We start from the raw sequence: 18,919 nt of genomic DNA, 5'->3' as shown, positions 1-18,919 counted from the left end.
ACCCCTAACACCGCACGTGGTTAAAATATTAGGACGCACTACCCGGAAAATCCCGGGAAAAATTGATCCAAAATTTCTTAGGTGCCATGAGTACAAAGCCGCCGTCTGGCCTAGATGTTTAGGGCTCGGACTCTTACGTCAGAGGTCTGGGGTTCTATTCCTCCTCCGGCCCTTTTTTCCTTCTGTTTCATTTTCTTTTGTTATCCCACCAATTATTCAGAAAGTTTCCCAAACCTAAATTATCTCTAACAAATTAGTTACATTATAGAATAAAATTATTTTCTTTTTGTCCAACAACACAATTCATGGCGGTGGGTTTTCCATTTTTCATTGTAAAGTATATGAGGAGAAACATTGGGTTTTTAGTCAGACTAACAAAGTCGATTGGGAAACATTCAATTTTTATACATATAATAATTATAAACAAGAACGGCAGTGGTAATTATCGTAAAAACAAACAAAGCAATAATTTTTTGCAACATCTTGAGCAACATATAAAAGCGGATTTCTTACAATCACAGGGCGTTTGCAATGAATCTGTAGAAAAACATGCCCCATTAACATTTACGAAAATGTTTCAAGCTTCTGATTATTTTGAGGCAAACCAGGCATATTGAATGAGGTCTCGGAATATTGGTGACGATAATTGATGGTGAATTATAGAATGAATTTTTATACAATCTTCCCGGGAATTAATTTCACGATTCTCCTGTAACAATGCGCCGCAATTTTGCAAGCAACAGAAGAAAAAAAAGTGCCGGAGGAGGAATCGAACCCGAGAGCTCGGGCGTAAGGGTCCCAGCGCTAACCGTGTATGCCAGACGGCGCCTCGGCAGTGGACTAACATTTTATACTCATAAGGCACATAAGAAACTGTGGATCTATTTTTCTCGGGATTTTCCGAGTAGTGCGTCCTAATACTTTAACCACGTGAGGTGTTAGGGGTCCTCTTTCAGCAAACAAAAATTCGGACACATCCCGGACCCCACGGTCGTGCCGTCTCCTTGTTAGTTAGTTTAAATAGCGTGCAAGTCTAGGGACCGATGACCTCAGCAGTTTGCTCCCTTACAAATTCCCACACAATTGAACATTTGTTCCGCTCTTGCAAGTACGTCTATCATATGTGCTAGGTACCTTACTACTATGTCACTGAGGGTGCAACTTAAAGATATTCCAACGTATTAACAGCTATAAGCGTTTTTCTTAATCTTACATCGTCAGCGAAGTTTCTATTCCAAAGCTGGTATACTGTGGCAGCCTCTGCAAGCGCCACTTGTGCTCCGGCTCCCACGGTGTCAGTACGTACTGTCCAAAGGGCGGGCGCCGCTTCCGCCTGCCTAGCGAAACGCGCGCGCGGAACGCCGTTTAATATGCCGAGACAAGTTCTTCTTAATGTTTCCAGCAGATTACAGACACCTAAGTCGACTTAAGTCAAAACAAGGCACCGGGAGTAGACAACATTCCATTAGAACTACTGACAGCCTTGGGAGAGCCAGACCTAACAAAACTCTACCATCTGGTGAGCTAGGTGTTTGAGACAGGCAAAATTCCCTCAGACTTCAAGAAGAATATAATAATTCCAATCCCAGAGAAAGCAGATGTTGACAGATGTGAAAAAAAACGAACTATCAGTTTAATAAGCCACGGCTGTAGAATACTAACATCAATTCCTTACAGACGAATGGAAAAACTGGTAGAAGCCGATCTCGGAGAAGATCAGTTAGGATCCTGTAGAAATGTTGTAAGACGTGAGGCAATACTGACCCTACGACTTATCTTAGAAGGTAGATTAAGGAAAGGCAAACCTACGTTTCTCGCATTTGTATACTTGGAGAAAGCTTTTCACAGTGTTGACAGGAATAATCTCTTTCACATTCTAAAGGTGGCAGGGGTCAAATACAGGGAGCGAACGGCTATTTACAATTTGTACAAAAAGCAGATGGCAGTTGTAAGAGACGAGGGACATTAAAGGGAAGCAGTTGTTGGGAAGGGAGTGAGACAGTGTTGTAGCCTCTCCCCGATGTTATTCAATCTGTATATTGAGCAAGCAGTAAAGGAAACAAAAGAAAAATTCGGAGTAGGAATTAAAATCCATGGAGAAGAAATAAAAACTTTAAGGTTCGCCGATGACATTGTAATTCTGTCGGACACAGCAAAGGACTTGGAAAAGCAGTTGGTCCGCAGCTCGTGTTCGTGCGGTAGCGTTCTCGCTTCAGACGCCCGGGTTCCCGGGTTCGATTCCCGGCGGGGCCAGGGATTTTCTCTGCCTCGTGATGACAGGGTGTTGTGTGATGTCCTAAGTTCTAGGGTACTGATGACCATAGATGTTAAGTCCCATACTGCTCAGAGCCATTTGAACCATTTTAAGAGCAATTGAACGGAATGGACAGTGTCTTGAAAGGAGGGTATAAGATGAACGTCAACAAAAGCAAAACGAGGATAATGGAATGTAGTCGAATAAAGTCGGCTGATGCTGAGGAAACTAGATTAGGAAATAAGACACTTAAAGTAGTAAAGGAGTTTTGCTATTTGGGGAGCAAAGTAACTGATGATGGTCGAAATAGAGAGGATATAAAATGTAGACTGGCAATGGAAAGGAAAGCGTTTCTGAAGAAGAGAAATTTGTTAACATCGAGTATTGATTTAAGTGTCAGGAAGTCGTTTCTGAAAGTATTTGTATGGAGTGTAGCCATGTATGGAAGTGAAACATGGACGATAAATAGTTTGGACAAGAAGAGAATAGAAGCTTTGGAAACGTGGTGCTACAGAAGAACGCTGAAGATGGGTAGATCACAAAACTAATGAGGTGGTATTGAACAGAATTGGGGAGAAGAGGAGTTTGTGGCACAACTTGATTAGAAGAAGGGATCGGTTGGTAGGACATATTCCGAGGCATCAAAGGATCACCAATTTAGTACTGGAGGGCAGCATGGAGGGTAAAATCGTAGAGCGAGACCAAGAGTTGAATACACTAAGCAGATTCAGAAGGATGTAGGTTGCAGTAGGTACTGGGAGATGAAGAATCTTGCACAGGACAGAGTAGCACGGAGAGCTGCATCAAACTAGTCTCAGGACTGAAGACCACAACAACTTTGAAATTTTTCGTGAACACTGTTTACCACACTCTATACTGTTGTGTTCGTGAAATGAGTGGCACGATCGGCAGTGCTGAATTCTTCTAATTGAGAAATCTAGGGGGCACTGGTTCGATTCTTGTTGTGGTCTTTAAGCTTTTCCTTTATTCAGTCTGAATACCTAACTCGTTTAAATATAAACTTGGTGTTTTCACATTTACCATCATTTTTGTGCCGGCCGCTGTGACCGAGCTGTTCGAGGCGCTTCAGTCCGGAACCGCGCTGCTGCTACGGTCGCAGGTTCGAATCCTGCCTCGGGCATGGATGTGTGTGATGTCATTAGGTTAGTTAAGTTTAAGTAGTTCTCAGTTCTAGGGGACTGATGGCCTCACAAGTCCCATAGTGATTAGAGCCATTTGAATTTGAACCATCATTTTTCATGAAAAATGCACGTCTTCTTGTTTCTAATTACATACTGCACGCAAAATTCCAGCTTTCGTTGCAAATATAAATTCTTAATTAACGATATTTTGTAGAAAGTTTTAAAACTTAAGAAAGCATCGTACAATTAATTTTTGGGAGAAAAGTGAGAAATCAAATACTTTTTATTTGGATACGAACACTGTTTCATACGACAGCTGTGGTCTACCACGAGCCACAGTGAAAAGCGTGGAGAACAATAATTTTCACGGTGTCGAGCACACCGCACAAATGCTGCATTTTCACAGCTGGTGTCGCACTTCTCCAATCTGGACCCAAAAGAACTGATCTGGAGTCAGGATAAGGGATTTATTACGAAAAATAACAAGACACTTATGGCGCCAGACGTACGGGAACCAATGTACGAAGCTTTATCACGCGTTACTGTCAAAATTCAGATCAGCGCGCCATAAAAGAGGAGCAGGAGATGAGCATTTTTGGGTGGCTGTGAGGATTCTTTTCTTGATCGCCTCGTCATCAGCTAGCAGATGACAGTGCCAGTGCTGAGATGTATTCCCCGGAGTCGGAGAGATTACTAGACGACTGACTGCAATAGTCAGTGGCTTCAATATTTAACTACACGGCGAAATCCCAGCAAAGCGTTGTTCCGTCGCACACAGCTCATGCAAAAAATTTACCGTGGTTTAAATCAGGAGTTTTCATCGCTCTTGTTTTTAATTACGATATTATATTTGCTAAGATCGACAGCGTGTTATGTTTTCCGTCTGGTCACTTAAGAAGCATATCGCCAGTGTTTTGTCACATATTATTTCGTTCTGTTTAAAAATTAAATGACGTTCGAAACTAAATAGTTTCTCTGCTCGTCTCTCTTTACATCTTAACTGCAAATCTTCGCATCATCAGAGATTTAAAAATAATGTTCAAATGTGTGTGAAGTCTTATGGGACTTAACTGCTAAGGTCATCAGTCCCTACGCTTACACACTACTTAACCTAAATTATCCTAAGGACAAACACACACACACACACGCCCGGGGGAGGACTCGAACCTCCGCCGGGAGCAGCCGCACAGTCCATGACTGCAGAGCCTTAGACCACAGATTAATTGGATCACTTGTCTCGCAGTGCCGCCCAAGTAAAATGCGCAAGTGAAGCTGTTGCCTCGAATTATCGTTGAGTCGATACGTGCGTAACGCACAGCTTAAAACGTATCCTCATTATAGTATTTGGCTGTACTCGGAACAGATTTGTTTCTGGTACACGCGAAATGAAATCCAGCGAGACTCCACCAAACGTCGAAGAACACATATTGTAATGTTTACATCAGGTTTGCTCTTTACGGTGAACGCTACACAGGCGAGGTGCAGCGGTGCCGTTACGAGCAGAACGCCGGCCCGCTCCGTTAGCTCTGCACTCTTCCTCACATCCTTTTAAAAAATATTCGGTAAAAATTTGACTCTTTCGTCATTTACTGCCTTATATGTGTTCATGGTGAGGTGCCTATAATTTCGCTGATGGTCATAGCTATTGCGCTACGGCGGGGTGACGAAAGTCACGGGGCCCCAGTATCGAACCGGACCTCGCTCTGGCCGGCTCATCGCAGCAGCTCCACGTGACACAAACTCAACGGGTCTTTGGAACTCTCCTGCAAAAATATTTAGCCCTTGTAACCGTCCGTAATTGCGAAAATGTTGTCCCAGAAGGATTCTGTGCACTGACTGGCCTCTTGATTAGGTAGTTTACTCGAATTGTCCAAAATGTTCCCACTGGCGGAAGTAAAGCTGTGAGGACGGGGCGTGAGTCGTGCTTGGGTAGCTCAGACGGTAGAGCACTTGCCCGCGGAAGGCAAAAGTCCCGAGTTCGAGTCTCGGTCCATCACACAGTTTTAATCTGCCAAGAAGTTTCTGTCGAAAATGTTCTTCGAATCAACCGCGAACAATTATGGCCTGGTGACACTGCGCATTGCCATCCATAAAAACTTGAAAGTTGTTTGGGAACATGAAATACATAAACAGCTGCATATGGTCTCCAAGCAGACGGACATAACTATTTCCAGTCAATCATCGGTTCAGTTGGACCAGAGGTCCCAGTCCATTCCGTGTAAACACAGCCTGCACCAATCTGGAGCCACCAACGGCTTTTTGACAACTGGGGCCCATGGGTTCTTGTGGCCGCGGTTTTCCAGTCGTCTAGGCTCCAACCGATACGGTGACGAGCCCAGGAGAGGCGCAGCAGGCGATGCCGTGCTGTTACCACAGGCTCTCGCGTCGGTCGTCTGCCGCCACAGCCCATCAACGCCAAACTTCGCCTCACTGTCCTACCGGATGTCCCACATTGAGTTACGTAGCTGTTTCAGGCACTGTTGCTTGTCTCTGAGGACTGACACATGTGCGCAAACGCCGCTTCTCTCGGTCGTTAAGTGCAAGCTGTCGCCGACTGTATTTTCCATCGTGAGAAGTAACGTCTGAAACTTGGTATTCTCGGCACAGTCTTGACACTGTGCACCCGGAATACTGAATTCCCTAACGATTTCCGAAATAGAATGTCCCCTGCGTCTAACTCCAACTACTATCCCGCGTTCAAAGTCTGTCAGTTGCCGTCGTGTGGCCATACTCACGTCAGAGACCTTTTCGCTTGAGCCACCTGAGTACAAAAGACAGCTCCGCCACGGTACTGGACTTTTATAGGCGATAGTACCTCCGTCTGTATATTTTCATATCGCTGTCCCCTGGCTTCCGCCACCTCAGTGTATTTCAAAGTAACACACTGCACGAAATTCGAATAGATTTCAACTAAAAGTAGGAGTCGCTGTGATCTGATGTGTGGTGAATCTAGCGTCATACGGCGCTGCGTATTCAGTGCAGGTAATGCACTGCATTTTTCTTTGAAGTTGGCAGATTATCTATAACTACCTCCAGTCATAAGAAAATGTATGCAGCAGTTTCACATCCACCCGCATACGCTGATGACACAGTAAGAATGAAGTAATCATAAGATCCATGGTATTCCCAGTTTGGGAATATTTTTCCACACAAGCGACTTATCCCCCCCCCCCCCCTTACCTCTTACACTTTCACCTGTGTGGCGGCCCCTGCAGCTTGGCACCACAAGCGGCAGCTTTAGGCGCTCGGGCCTTAAAGCGGCACTGCCTAAATGGTTAGAGCTATCGAAAGGAGTTTTTAGGAAATGATAGCACAGAAAGAGGGAGAGGACTCTGGCATATGATTAACGTGCGGATCACGTTATCTACGATGATACACGGCCAACGGCATTGCCGCAGTGGTAACACCGGTTGCCTTCAGATCACCGAAGTGAAGCGCTTTCGGGCTGGGCTAGCACTTGGATGGGTGACCATCTGGTCTGCCGACCGCTGTTGGCAAGCGGGGTGCACTCAGCCAGTGTGAGGCCAACTGAGGAGCTACTCGACTGAGAAGTAGCGGCTCCGGTCTGGCGTGCGGCCGGGACAGCGGTGTGCTGACCACGTGCCCCTCCCAGCGACGTCTGTGGCCTGAGGATGACACGGTGACTGGTGGGTACCGTTGGGCCTCCATGGCCTTTTAGGCCGGATTTTTGTTTTTTACTGCGATATACGAGTAACTACATACTTTTTCAACGAAGTATTGTAATTGTTTAGGTGTCACTGATAGCTGGTGAAGTAAAAATTAATGTGGCTTTGCAATAACATAAGTGAAGATATTACACATTTATTTTTATACCGGGAATGAGCTTTTTCATAAGTTATTGACATCACTTGTCATGAATTCCTCGTTTTATAAACCACTCTTTCACGGTTCTGTCGTAATTTAACTACGTGACCATGTTAGTGATATGACGTTGTGTAAAGTTCCCTGTGTTCTGGAAAAAGAAGCAAGTTTTAACATAGCAACCAGAGAAATGTAAATGCTACTCAGAATTCACCATTAATGACGCTTCTTCGGGTTAATAAGGTTAACACATAGGTAGCCTTTCTATGTTGACAATGCAAGATGTAAAGGACGATTGTTTACAAGGTACCACAGTGGTGTAGAGGTAGTAGAGATGAGAAATTTTATACAGGGCACTTTTAGTCTGTCAAGGCAGGAAATAACCATAAAGTGGCCTACAAAAACACCTAAGTCACAGCGTTTTCCGTATTCTCTTGCTCTCTACGCGCAAACTAATAGTCCTAGAGAAAAATGAACCGTACCTTTTTAATAGGAAGTTTGGTGTAATTTAATTTTGTACTGGCATATATTTCCTCTACGAGCAGCAGTTTTCGAATTATTCGAGGAAAACGCCCGAAAATAATCTTCAAATGCGGCACCAGTCTCAGGATTTCTAGTGTGTTGTTCATGGCCCTCCCTCCTACCGCCATACAAAAGTTTGCAACTATACTATTTACTCAGACAGTCGACGTTTTTTGGTCTTCATTGACTCGTGTGTTATTACGCCACCAGCTTATCGTGCACTTACAAATTGTAAAACTGGCGTTTGTGTAAACAGCACGTTACAGTTTTACTAACTTTAACAGCATGAAATTAACAATTAAATCGTTGTTTGTGTAGATTTCTTAGTACGAAGGTAAAGTACTTGTGAGGAATGAGAACGAATTGTAAACGTAAGTAGTTTACGTAGAATGTGTTAAAAGTTTCATTGTTTCAAAAATCTCATGGGAAAGATTTAGTTATTAATGTTGATGAAATAAACGACTAAGTTGGTAGCGTAACAGCCATTACAATACCGAAAAGGTTGGATATTGGAAATAAGTAGTCAAGGCACAAATTTTTGTACAGTGGTATGAGGGAGGGCCAAGAACAACAGACGCAAATTCTGAACTGCGGGCAGGGAAGAGGGGGGGGGGGGGGGGGGGGGAGGGAAGGGCGACGGTGAGGGTGTGATTAGGAGTCCCCTTTGTATGTTTTTCTAGATTGACTCGAAAAACGTGAAGTGAGGAATTTTGTATTGAAACAAGAACAAAAACACCAAAGAGATAACCGTAGATCGCCCCAATGACGGGCGCCGCCAGACGCTTGGACCATATTGGGTCTGTCGTCAGTAATACTGGAGATTGCAAGTCTGAGACTGCGAGAAATTTTACAGTAAAACTTTCTCGCACATGTAAGAACCCCTCCATAACTGCAAAGACAAATCTCAAGCTCGTCCGAAAGCTAATCTTCTCTGTCGTGACCAACGCAGCAGAAACTTAAGACGATGAATAGGGCGGAGTGTTGCAGATCTGATGCTCTGCAAACCTGGTGTTATAGAGGATTAGTTCGAATACTGTGGGCAGCACATCAAACTAATGAACTGGTCCTGAGGGAGGTCGACATCAGAATAAGACTGTCGACTCTCGTCATCCGAAATCAGTCGAAATTCATTCTAAGACAAAAAAAAAAAAAAAAGTAAAACAGCGCACCACGAAGGTGGCGAAAATCGATAGATGTGACGTACGTGTACAGAGAAACAAATGACTACAATTCCGGAAAAATTGATTGCTTTGTTCAAGAAAAAGAGTTTCACAAGCTGAGCAGATCAATAACGTGTTCGTTCACTTCTCACCCTTATTCAAACAGTTATTCAGCTTGGTATTGGTGGGTAGAGGTGTTGGATTCCTCCTGACGGATGTCATGCAAAATTGTGGCCAATTAGCGTGTTAGGTCGTCAAACCCGCGAGCTAGTTGGAGGCCCCTGCCGATAATATTGCAAACGTTCTCAGTTGCGGAAAGATCTGACGACTTTGCTGGCCAAGGATGGATCTGGCAAGCACGAAAACGTTCAGTAGAAACTCTCGCAGTGTGCAGGTGGCTGTTATCTTGCTGGAATGTAAGCCGATGACGCCTTCTCATGGAGGGCAACAAAACGGGGCTCAGAATATCGATGACAGCGACCAAGGGGTCTTGCTATGAAATAAAATGGTGTCCTAGACCGTGACTCGCGGTTGTTGAGCCTTATGGTGGTTTAGTCAGTTTGGTATGCCACTGCAGTCTGGGACGCCTCAGAGACATCTTCGCTCGTCACTGGGGCTGCAACTGAAGACAACTCTAGATCAGTCAATGATATTCCACGCCGAGAGATCCTGGACAGTGGTGAGATACCAGCCAGATTGTTGCTAGCTGTACGGTCTGACAACCAGGAGTCACAGTCTTCATTTCTTATGCAGGACCGTTTGGTTGTCATCCGTGGCGTAGTTACAGCACAATGGTACGTTGACGATATTCTATGTCCTGTTTCGTAGCACTTCATGGGAAGCCACGCTGGTCTTACATTTCAGCAAGATAACGCTCGCCTGTACACGGTGAGGGTTCCTACTGCTCGTGTTTGTGCTCGCCAAATCTTAGTTTGCAGAATTATGGGCAGAGCCCTCGAAATAGCTCGGGATTTTGAGGATGTAACGCGGCGATTGGACAGAATGTGCCACGATATCCCCCAGGAGCGTGATTTTTTTTTTTAGCGCAACGTAATCTGACTTTCAATAATCCCTACAAAAGAATGGTCCTGACTAACAATAACCAACACCTTTCATGAATCACTTACCTCACAAAAATCTTCGCTACGCAAACTACTACAAAACAGCGAGTGCCAATACACTCCGTCTTCAGGCCACAAGTGGCTCATCGGGACCATCCGACCGCTGTGTCATCCTCAGTTGAGCATGCGGATAGGAGGGACGTGTGGTCAGCACACCGCTCTCCCGATCGCTACGATGGTTTTCTTTGACCGGAGCCGCTACTATTCAGTCGAGTAGCTCCTCATTTGGCATCACGAGACTGAGTGCATCCCGAAAAATAGCAACAGCGCATGGCGGCTGGATGCTCACCCTTCCAAGTGCCGGCCACGCCCGACAGCGCTTAACTTCGGTGATCTCACGAGAACTGGTGTACCCCCCGCTACAAGGCCGTTGCATGAGCGCCAATACTGCCAGCTAAATAAAAGATTCTAACTACTCAAGGCACTAACTACTGATAGACATAGTTAGCAAATGAAAGATTTTGACATGGAACAAACTATGTATTTACCCTACTAATATACAAAAGTAATCAGTTCTTGATATACAGTATTACAAATTTACTCTTTCTGATGGACACATGTCCAGATCGTCTGCTCTCAAATTTCTGCCATCTCTCCCCCTACATCCACCACTGCTGGTGGCTCACCTCCAACTGTGCAACGCTACGCGCTGTTCACATCCAACTGCCCAACACTACAATAGCGAATATTTCAACAATGCCAGCCAGCCACAGACTGCACACAGTCAGTGATTTTCATACAAAGCGCTACGTGGTGTTACCAAAATAAAAACCTAAACAGCCCACTTACACTTTATCAATCGATGCCGAGCGGAATAACTGCTCCGGCCGCTGTGACCGAGCGGTTCTAGGCGCTTCAGTCCGGAACCGCGCACCTGCTACGGCCGCAGGTTCGAATTCTTCCTCGGCCATGGATGTGTGTGATGTCCTTAGGTTAGTTAGGCTTAAGTAGCTTCTAAGTTTAGGGGACTGATGATCTCAGATGTTAAAGTCCCATAGTGCTTAGAGCCATTTGAACCATTTAGAATATCTACTCGCATAATGGCCAGAGGTGGACCGACATGTCACTGAGTTGCCCAATTTGTGAAACTCTTGTTCTCGAATAAATCACATACGTTTGTTGTCTATAGATGGACGTCACATACACCGACTCCGTCCCATTTAGATTATTCCTTTGTGGTGGTTTATTTTTTTTTTACTTAAGTGCGAATTCTGGCCACATAATCAGAAGACAAGAGGCAACGGAAAGAACAGTCGTAGGGGCAAAAACGGACGAACGAAGTCCTAGAGGACGCATACTGTTGCGGCGGCTAGACCCTGACTGGGATGGGGCTACAGCAAGCGAGTCATCGTGTCCGAGGGAGAGGTTTTCGGGTCGTGAGGGGGCTTACGAAGTGACGCCTCTCCGCCCTCCTGTAGGATTACCAGGTGCACCGGTATCCAATGAGTGTTACGACGCAAATAGGGAACAATTGTTGTGAACGAGCCTTAATTTTTTTTGTTTGGTTCGTATGACATCTGTCACAGATATTTAGTATACATCAAGTCATGGAACAAACATCATACTTTTTCATCGTGTTAACAATGTCGAATTTTGTACCATAAAGTGATGATTTGCGGAAAGCATTAATTTTTTGTTTTCATTTGAAAAAAGTGCTGCAGAGTCGCATTGAATGCTTGTCGAGGCATATGGTGATCATGTCAGATGTCTGCATGCAAAAGATGGTTTCAACGGTTCAGAAATAATGATTTTGATGTAAGAAATGAAGAACGTGGAAGAGCACCAAAGAAGTTCGAAGACGCCGAATTGCGAGCAATATTGGATGAAGATGATACTTTGAGTCAGAAGCAAATGTCATAAATGCTAAATGTTGCACAACAAACAATTCTGACCGTTTGAAAGCTATGGGAAAGATCCAAAAGTGTGGAAAATGGGTGCCACATGAATTGAATGAATGCACGAATTGAATGAACGACAGATGGAAAACCGAAAAACCGTTTGTCAAATTTTGCTTCAAATACATGAAAGGAAACAAATTTTGCATCGAATTGTTGCTGGAGATGAAAAATGGATTTATTTTAAGAATCCTAAACGGTAAAAATCATGGGTTAATGCGGGACAACCATCACCTTCGACTGCAAAACCAGATCGATTCGGCAAGAAGACAATGCTCTGTGTTTGGTGGGATCAGACAGTTGTGGTGTGTCATGACCTTCTAAAACCCGGTGAAACTGTGAATACTAATCGCTACAGACAGCAAATGATCAATTTGAACTACGCATTGCTCGAAAAAAGACCAGAATGGGCCAGAAGACGTGGCAAAGTAATTTTTTTACACGACAATGCACCTGCACACAATGCAAAACTGGTTCAGATACAATGAAAACACTTGGCTGGGAGCTGCTACCCAACCCGCCGTATTCACCAGACTTGGCCCCTTCTGACTACCAATTGTTTTCATCAATGGGACAATCATTGGCTGAGGAATACTTCGATTGCTACGAAGAAGTCGGAAATTGGGTGTCTGATTGGTTTGCTTCAAAAGACGAACATTTCTATTGGCGTGCTGTCCAAAAATTGCCAGAAAGGTGGAAACAATGTTTAGAAAGCAATGGTCAGTACTTTGAATAAAATGTTTTTACTTTTCAATTCAATTCTTTTTTTCCTTTATTGTATTTCGATTCCCCCCGAAGGGGGCGGGCTGGCAGCAGCTTATTACGCTGCTCTGGAGACTACAGACTTTTTAAAACGTAAGAAGAAGTTAAGAAACAATAAAAGCAGGCGATAAAACGGGGACTTAAATTGTAAAACGGTGCAAATTGTGGAAAGTTAAAACATAAAGCAAAGGGTTGGCAAAGGGAATAAAATGCACAGGATGCAGACAGGTAACATAGTAGACACACAATTAAAAAACATGGCGACTGTCTGGTTTCTGTTCACAAGAGATATAAAAGCACACCCAGCGACAGTATGATGGCCGTTCGCAACACCAGAAAAGACACACCACACTGGACACTCACTGTAAACATTGCACTAAAATGTCGGCACAAAGAGGACACACCATAGCCTAGGGCAGATGGGGGGAGGGGGGGGGTGGACCTGGCCAGATGAGGGGGAAAACAAGGAGGGAGAAGAGGAAAAACGAAAGGGGGGAACCAAAGGAGGGAGTGGACTCATAAGGGGGGGAGGGGCACAGCAGACCCGAGAGGGAATGGGGAAAGGCCGAGGAGGGAAATGCAAAAGGACTCGGGGGAGAGAAGGGGGACAGAGAGGGTAGGTGGGGAAAAAAGATGATGGAACGGGGGGAGAGGGAGCCCAAGAAAAGGATGGAGGAAAGGAGGGGGGGCGAGGATCAGAGTTGATAGGAGGGGTAAATAAAGGGAAAGAGGGCATCATCTGGGAGGGGGAGTTGATGGAAGCGACCTTGGGAAAGGAGATGAAGAGTGTAGAGATGGAGGGTTGGGGGGACACAACAGTGAAGACGTGGCAGAGGGTGGAGATGGGAGAGGAGAGGAGCAACCAGGGGGTGAGGGGGATCAAGGTGTCGGGAGGTGTAGAGTATGTGGATTTGTTCGAGGAATAGGAGCAGATGGGGGAAAGGAATGAGGTCATAGAGGATCCGCGTGGGGGACGGGAGGCCTATACAGAAGGTGAGGTGGAGTGCATGATGCTCAAGGATCTGGAGGGAATTATAGAATTGGGGGGGGGGGGGGGGAGCAGATATCCAGGTGGGACTGGAATAACAGAGGATGGGACGGATTAAGGATTTGTAGGTGTGGATGATGGTAGAGGGCTGCAACCCCCACGTCCGGCCAGAGAGGAGTTTTAGGAGTCAGAGGCGGTTGTGGTCTTCGAATTGGATGGAGCGGAGATAAGGGATACAGGTGAGGTGACGGTCAATGGTGAGGCCGAGATAGGTGAGGGTGGGGGTGAGCCGGACAGGATGGGCACAGACGGTAAGGGAGAAATCCAGGAGCCGGAAGGAGCGAGTGGTACGACCTACGACGATTGCCTGGGTCTCGGAGGGATTGATTTTCAGGAGGCACCGGTTACACCGTACGGCAAAAAGGTCAAGGTGTTCTGGCGAAGGTGTCGGGACTGTCGGAGGGTAGGAGTGAGGGCGAGGAATGCGGTATCATTGGCATATTGCGAGAGGGTGTACTGGAGGGGGGGGGGGGGTTGGGGCATATCTGCCGTGTACAGGACGTAAAGGAGAGGGGAGAGGTCAGAGCCATGGGGCACACCTGCAGAGGGGTAGAAGGTGTGGGAACTGGCATTATGGGTGGTGACATAGGAGGGGCGGCAGGAGAGGAAGGAGGCCGTCAGACGGATGTAGTTGGCAGGAAGGGCGTAGGTCTGGAGTTCAAACAGGAGACCGGGGTGCCAGGCACGGTCGTAGGCCTTCTCGAGGTCGAGGGAGACAAAATGGCGGAGCGGCGGGAGTTAAGCTGGAGGGAGAGGAGATGAGTGAGGCGGAGGAGTTGGTCATCGGCAGAGATTCCAAATCAAAATTAGTGTTTCATTTTCACAAAGAAAAACGCTCATTTCATACGGGTACAACTGGTAGACCGAAATGCTGTGGCGAGTGTGGTTTTTGTAGGCCAGTCTGAGGCGGTTTCCCAGCTCGATAGAAGGCGAGCGCCCCGTATAGTCTGCCGGTAAACTGAAGAGTGAGCGAGCGAGTGCCCACTCTGCCAACCCAACTACGTCACAGGGCGCTTCTACTCGCTGTTTCACAACGTAGTACAGGCCGTGTCACGGCGCGCACTTTAAATCTTTGGCTACGCTGTGTACAGATAAGTCTTGGCTGCGTTTGTTTTTAGACAAATGCATTAAGACCATAAGGAATAGAAAAAAACGATAGCTTCTTCCGAAACATTATAGAGTAAATATTATTAACATAAGAACGGAAGTCAGGATTCTACTACAAAAATAGAACCGAATGCCTGTTCATGTGAATGTATGTCCCTCTATGGCTATTCGTGAAACGAACCCCATATAACGCAATCAGTCTGTAGAACTTAAGGCCTGTTCTTACTTTGTGTTTCTACCAAGAGGTAGAAGTTTTCTTTGAAGGACTGCATTGAAACTTAACAATTCTTGCAACACAAAGAGTGTTTAAAAAGTAAGAAGAAATTAATAATGTCCGATTTGCACTATTTTTTTGTCACCGTCTTTGTAAACATGCCTCTAAAGTATGCGTACAATGTTATCCATATTGGGTGTTTACTCTGTTGTCAGCTGTCAGAAAGCTTACATGTGTTTTGGCACCATCAACAATTATTTGTTTTGTATAAAATAAATTAAAGAATCTGTATTAAATTTTGTTATAAGAATGGAATAAAGTGTATGAAATTTTTAGAAATGATAACAGGCTCACCAAAAGCAATATTTACGAGTAAACCAAAGGCAGACAAGTGGTATAAACATTTCAAAGCAGGCCTTATAGGACAGCGGTTTTACAAGCATGGATGAGATTAAAAATGCACAGTTAAGAGACGTATAAACTGTCCCGAAGAAACAGCTCCTGAAGTGTTTCGGGAATTGGGAAAAGCATAGGCATAAGTGTATGTAATGGGGAACATTTTGAAGAGGATTAACAAATAAAGTTCTTACCAAAAAATAAAAATGAATATGTGAAAGCACCTCGAATGTCAAGCTTTTTGCTAAGAAGTACAGAATCGGTGTACATGTTTCCAACGAAATTTCAGTAGTGCATAGAATAGGTGTTGCGCACATGATTTAAGCAATATGTCTTAGAATCGGGTGAATAGTGACCGAGATACAGATTTAGTGTTCCATAAGCATCAAAGGTTTCACGTGATTTTGAAACTGTCTATAACGATGGGTTTCCTCCCAAAATTATTGGTTTTCCTTCGTGGCGATTCCAGTAAACCATGCGGCTTATTTTTCCGTTCCTTACTTACGTGTTCTATTGGGTGAGGGTGACGTTTGCATGGATTGTAGCCATTTCATTGGGACTGGTAATATTAGCCAATAGTTCTTTTTGGGCCGCCTCTTTAATACACGCTGAAATAGCATTAGAGACAGTCGGACGCTCGTTACTCCGCAAATGCCTCCAGTTCTTCGTATTCTGCCTATTTTGTTGCAATGCTGGACGATTATCCGTCACTTCCGGATGTCGAAGTACATCAGTAAGTATAGAAAGTTTACACACTGACACTGACAGCTAGGATCCCACGAACAGAAACGACGTATGTCACTGCACGCCATTTGGGTGCCCCTGTAGGCCGGTGGCAGCGTTGTTCCGGGGAAGGCCGCTTCCCGCACCAAAAGCGCTGCTCGCTCGTGAGTTTAGAGACGGACTTTGCCGGCAGGTACGCGGAGAGGGCACGCCGGTACTCGCGGCTGTTCCACGACCGGCCGGAGCCGCCCCTGCAGCTGGCGGCGCGCTCCGTCGAGTACGTGCTGCGCCACGGCGGCGCGCGCCACATGCGGTCGGCGGCGCCCGGCCTGCCCTGGTACCGCCTGCTGCTGCTCGACGTCGCCGCCTTCCTGCTGCTGTGCGCCGCGGCCGCCGCCCTGGCCGCCGCCCTCGCACTCCGCTTCCTCCTGCGGAAACTCTCCGGCGCCGCGGCTGTGCGGGGGAAGAAGGCCGAGAAGAAAGACTGAGCGCTGCGGTGCCCTCTGCAGGCACGGTCCCACGTCACTTCGAGACAGGCGTCGCCGCACTTGGGGACCGCTTCAACAAAACTCGGCAGACGCCACTTTTTTTTCGAAATGCGTTCCTTAACTGTGCTACGCTTATTATAGGTACATTAGACTTTTCCTGGTCAATAAATACGCGCAAGATGGAAATAATTCTAATGGAAGCTAGGCATCCAAAATAAATGAGTCTGCGACGATTTCTGGCTCGTGCTAAACTTTTCAGGGCCGAAAAACCATGAAAATTTTGAACTCCTACAGTTTTTCTTTTATTAACTCGATAACGATAAATCCCACCAAAAATTCCCAAAATCGGAATGAAAGAGCATAAAATTTCGCATAGTTTTCTACCCTAGATCTATTAGCGGTTCACCTGTTTAGCCACAATCGACTGTCAAAAATCTCCAATCTTTATCAGTTTTGCGGGAAACTGAGTTATGCTCATGGTCCTACGTCAATAACTCAAAAACGGCTAATTCAAATGAAAAGTACCACACACAAGAGGTGTAGATGATTAGTCTCTGCATAAAAAGAGCTTCTATATTTTAAAATTCACTCACTCCTTTGCAAAGGTACGAATAAGTATGTAAAAGTAGTCACAGAGCTAAGAAAAGAAACACGTGTGGAAACATGAATATGTTGGGTTTTGTAAAAATTTGTAATTTCTAACGTGTCTTTCCTCAATGACGAAGGTTAATGACGGACGAACTTCGGTTTTTTCCTATCGATCCCTATCTACATGGATGACCAGTATCACATTTTTCAAATTGTTCGAATCAATCATATTGAGTACAACTATAGAATACGTCTTCTGTAAAATACTGTAAACGGCGTTTGTTGAGTTTTGTTAAGACGGCCCTCAATTGGTTATCGAATACCTGTGGTCTCGGGAGCGGCATCGAAGAGGCGACTCATGGATCACGGTGCCTTTCCTCTCCCTCCCTCCCCCTCCCCCCGCCACACCACCCTCGGCTTACATAAAGAAAGAAAGACCCCTCCTGTCCCCACCGTCTGCATCTGTCCTGTAAAATCCGCTCCAGACTCCCCCCCCGTTTGAAAGATGGTTTGTAACCTTCCCCCTCTCCCGCCGTCCTCACAGGCCAACTTCTCTCCAGTTTCACCAAAAACCGCATTCTATAAACAGTGTAATTATTGTGACAGTTCAACGCCTAACTCACGAGGTAACTTTTCTGTAACGTATACTACGAGGTGGGATCTCTCAGATACCTCAGTTTAAAGTGAGATTTAATGCCCCAATCATTTGAAATTTATAATTTCACTTGTATAAAATTTATTTCTACAATTCTTTAAGAGTTTTTTAAATACTCCTTCTTGAATTTATTACACTAAAGAAAGCCTATAGTATTTTCCTTTTTATCACACAAAATCACATTTTTTTTAAGTTTTTGAATAGTGCATAAAAACGAAATGTCAGAGAACTGAATTTTACATTCTCAAAAATTATGTCATTTCTGTAGCAAGTACATTTTCACGTAAAACTTAGTGTCAGGATTTAAAACATTTTCACGTAAAACTAAGTACCAGGATTTAAACTTGTTCATAAAAACTGACCTCCATAGGTAATGAACACGACATTATGTCTCAAGGGGCAGGAACCAGAATCCAGAATGTGACAATAAAATTATAAGCCTATATAAAGAAAAGTTTATTGCTTTTATATGTAAGAGTGAGAATGGATGTTGAACAAGGAGTAGGAAAAAGGAGAAAGTTGGCCAAAACTTTTAATAGTTGGAAAAATATATGTCTGGAAGGTTCATATTTATATAGATTCTTGTGGTGAGATTTCACTGATGTCATGAGATTTGTTACAAACACTGAGAAATAAAGACCTGTGTCCTATACTACCTGTTACCAGTGTATATAACACAGCGATCATGGGATGCAAAGGTCAGTTAATCAAATAAGAAATGCTTATACCTATGAATATTGGGAAGTTTCAATTCATGCAAACTTTACTAATAGCACACAATGTTAATTTGCAAATATTATTTGGTATAAATTGGTTACTAAAATATAAAATGACTAGATTTTGATGCAGAATTACTGTCTTGGAACACTGGCAGTCATCGGATAGTAATACCTCATAAAATGAGTCTGGCAATGGAAAACCCACGGAGAATAATGAACAGCACTGGTGTACACTTGGTTGCTAATGCATGATTGCTATGCAAAGAAGAATCTGTAACAAATATTCAGATCAGTAACGATAAA

At 44.8% G+C, this 18,919-nt stretch overlaps 1 protein-coding gene across 1 annotated transcript in view; it reads left to right on the top strand.

Annotated features, from left to right (window-relative positions):
* The window catches only part of LOC126293432 (UDP-glucosyltransferase 2-like), a 71,179-nt gene extending 52,630 nt beyond the window's left edge, over positions 1–18,549 (top strand). The window contains exon 6 of the mRNA XM_049986657.1: positions 16,360–18,549. Within this exon, the coding sequence (XP_049842614.1) occupies positions 16,360–16,654 (295 nt within the window). The 3' untranslated portion in view covers positions 16,655–18,549. The remainder of the gene's footprint in view (positions 1–16,359) is intronic.
* The last annotated feature ends 370 nt before the right edge of the window (positions 18,550–18,919 follow it).

Source organism: Schistocerca gregaria, chromosome 10, assembly GCF_023897955.1.
Source record: "Schistocerca gregaria isolate iqSchGreg1 chromosome 10, iqSchGreg1.2, whole genome shotgun sequence".
NCBI classification, from domain to species: Eukaryota; Metazoa; Arthropoda; class Insecta; order Orthoptera; family Acrididae; genus Schistocerca; species Schistocerca gregaria.
This window is presented reverse-complemented; position numbering and strand designations above follow the sequence as displayed.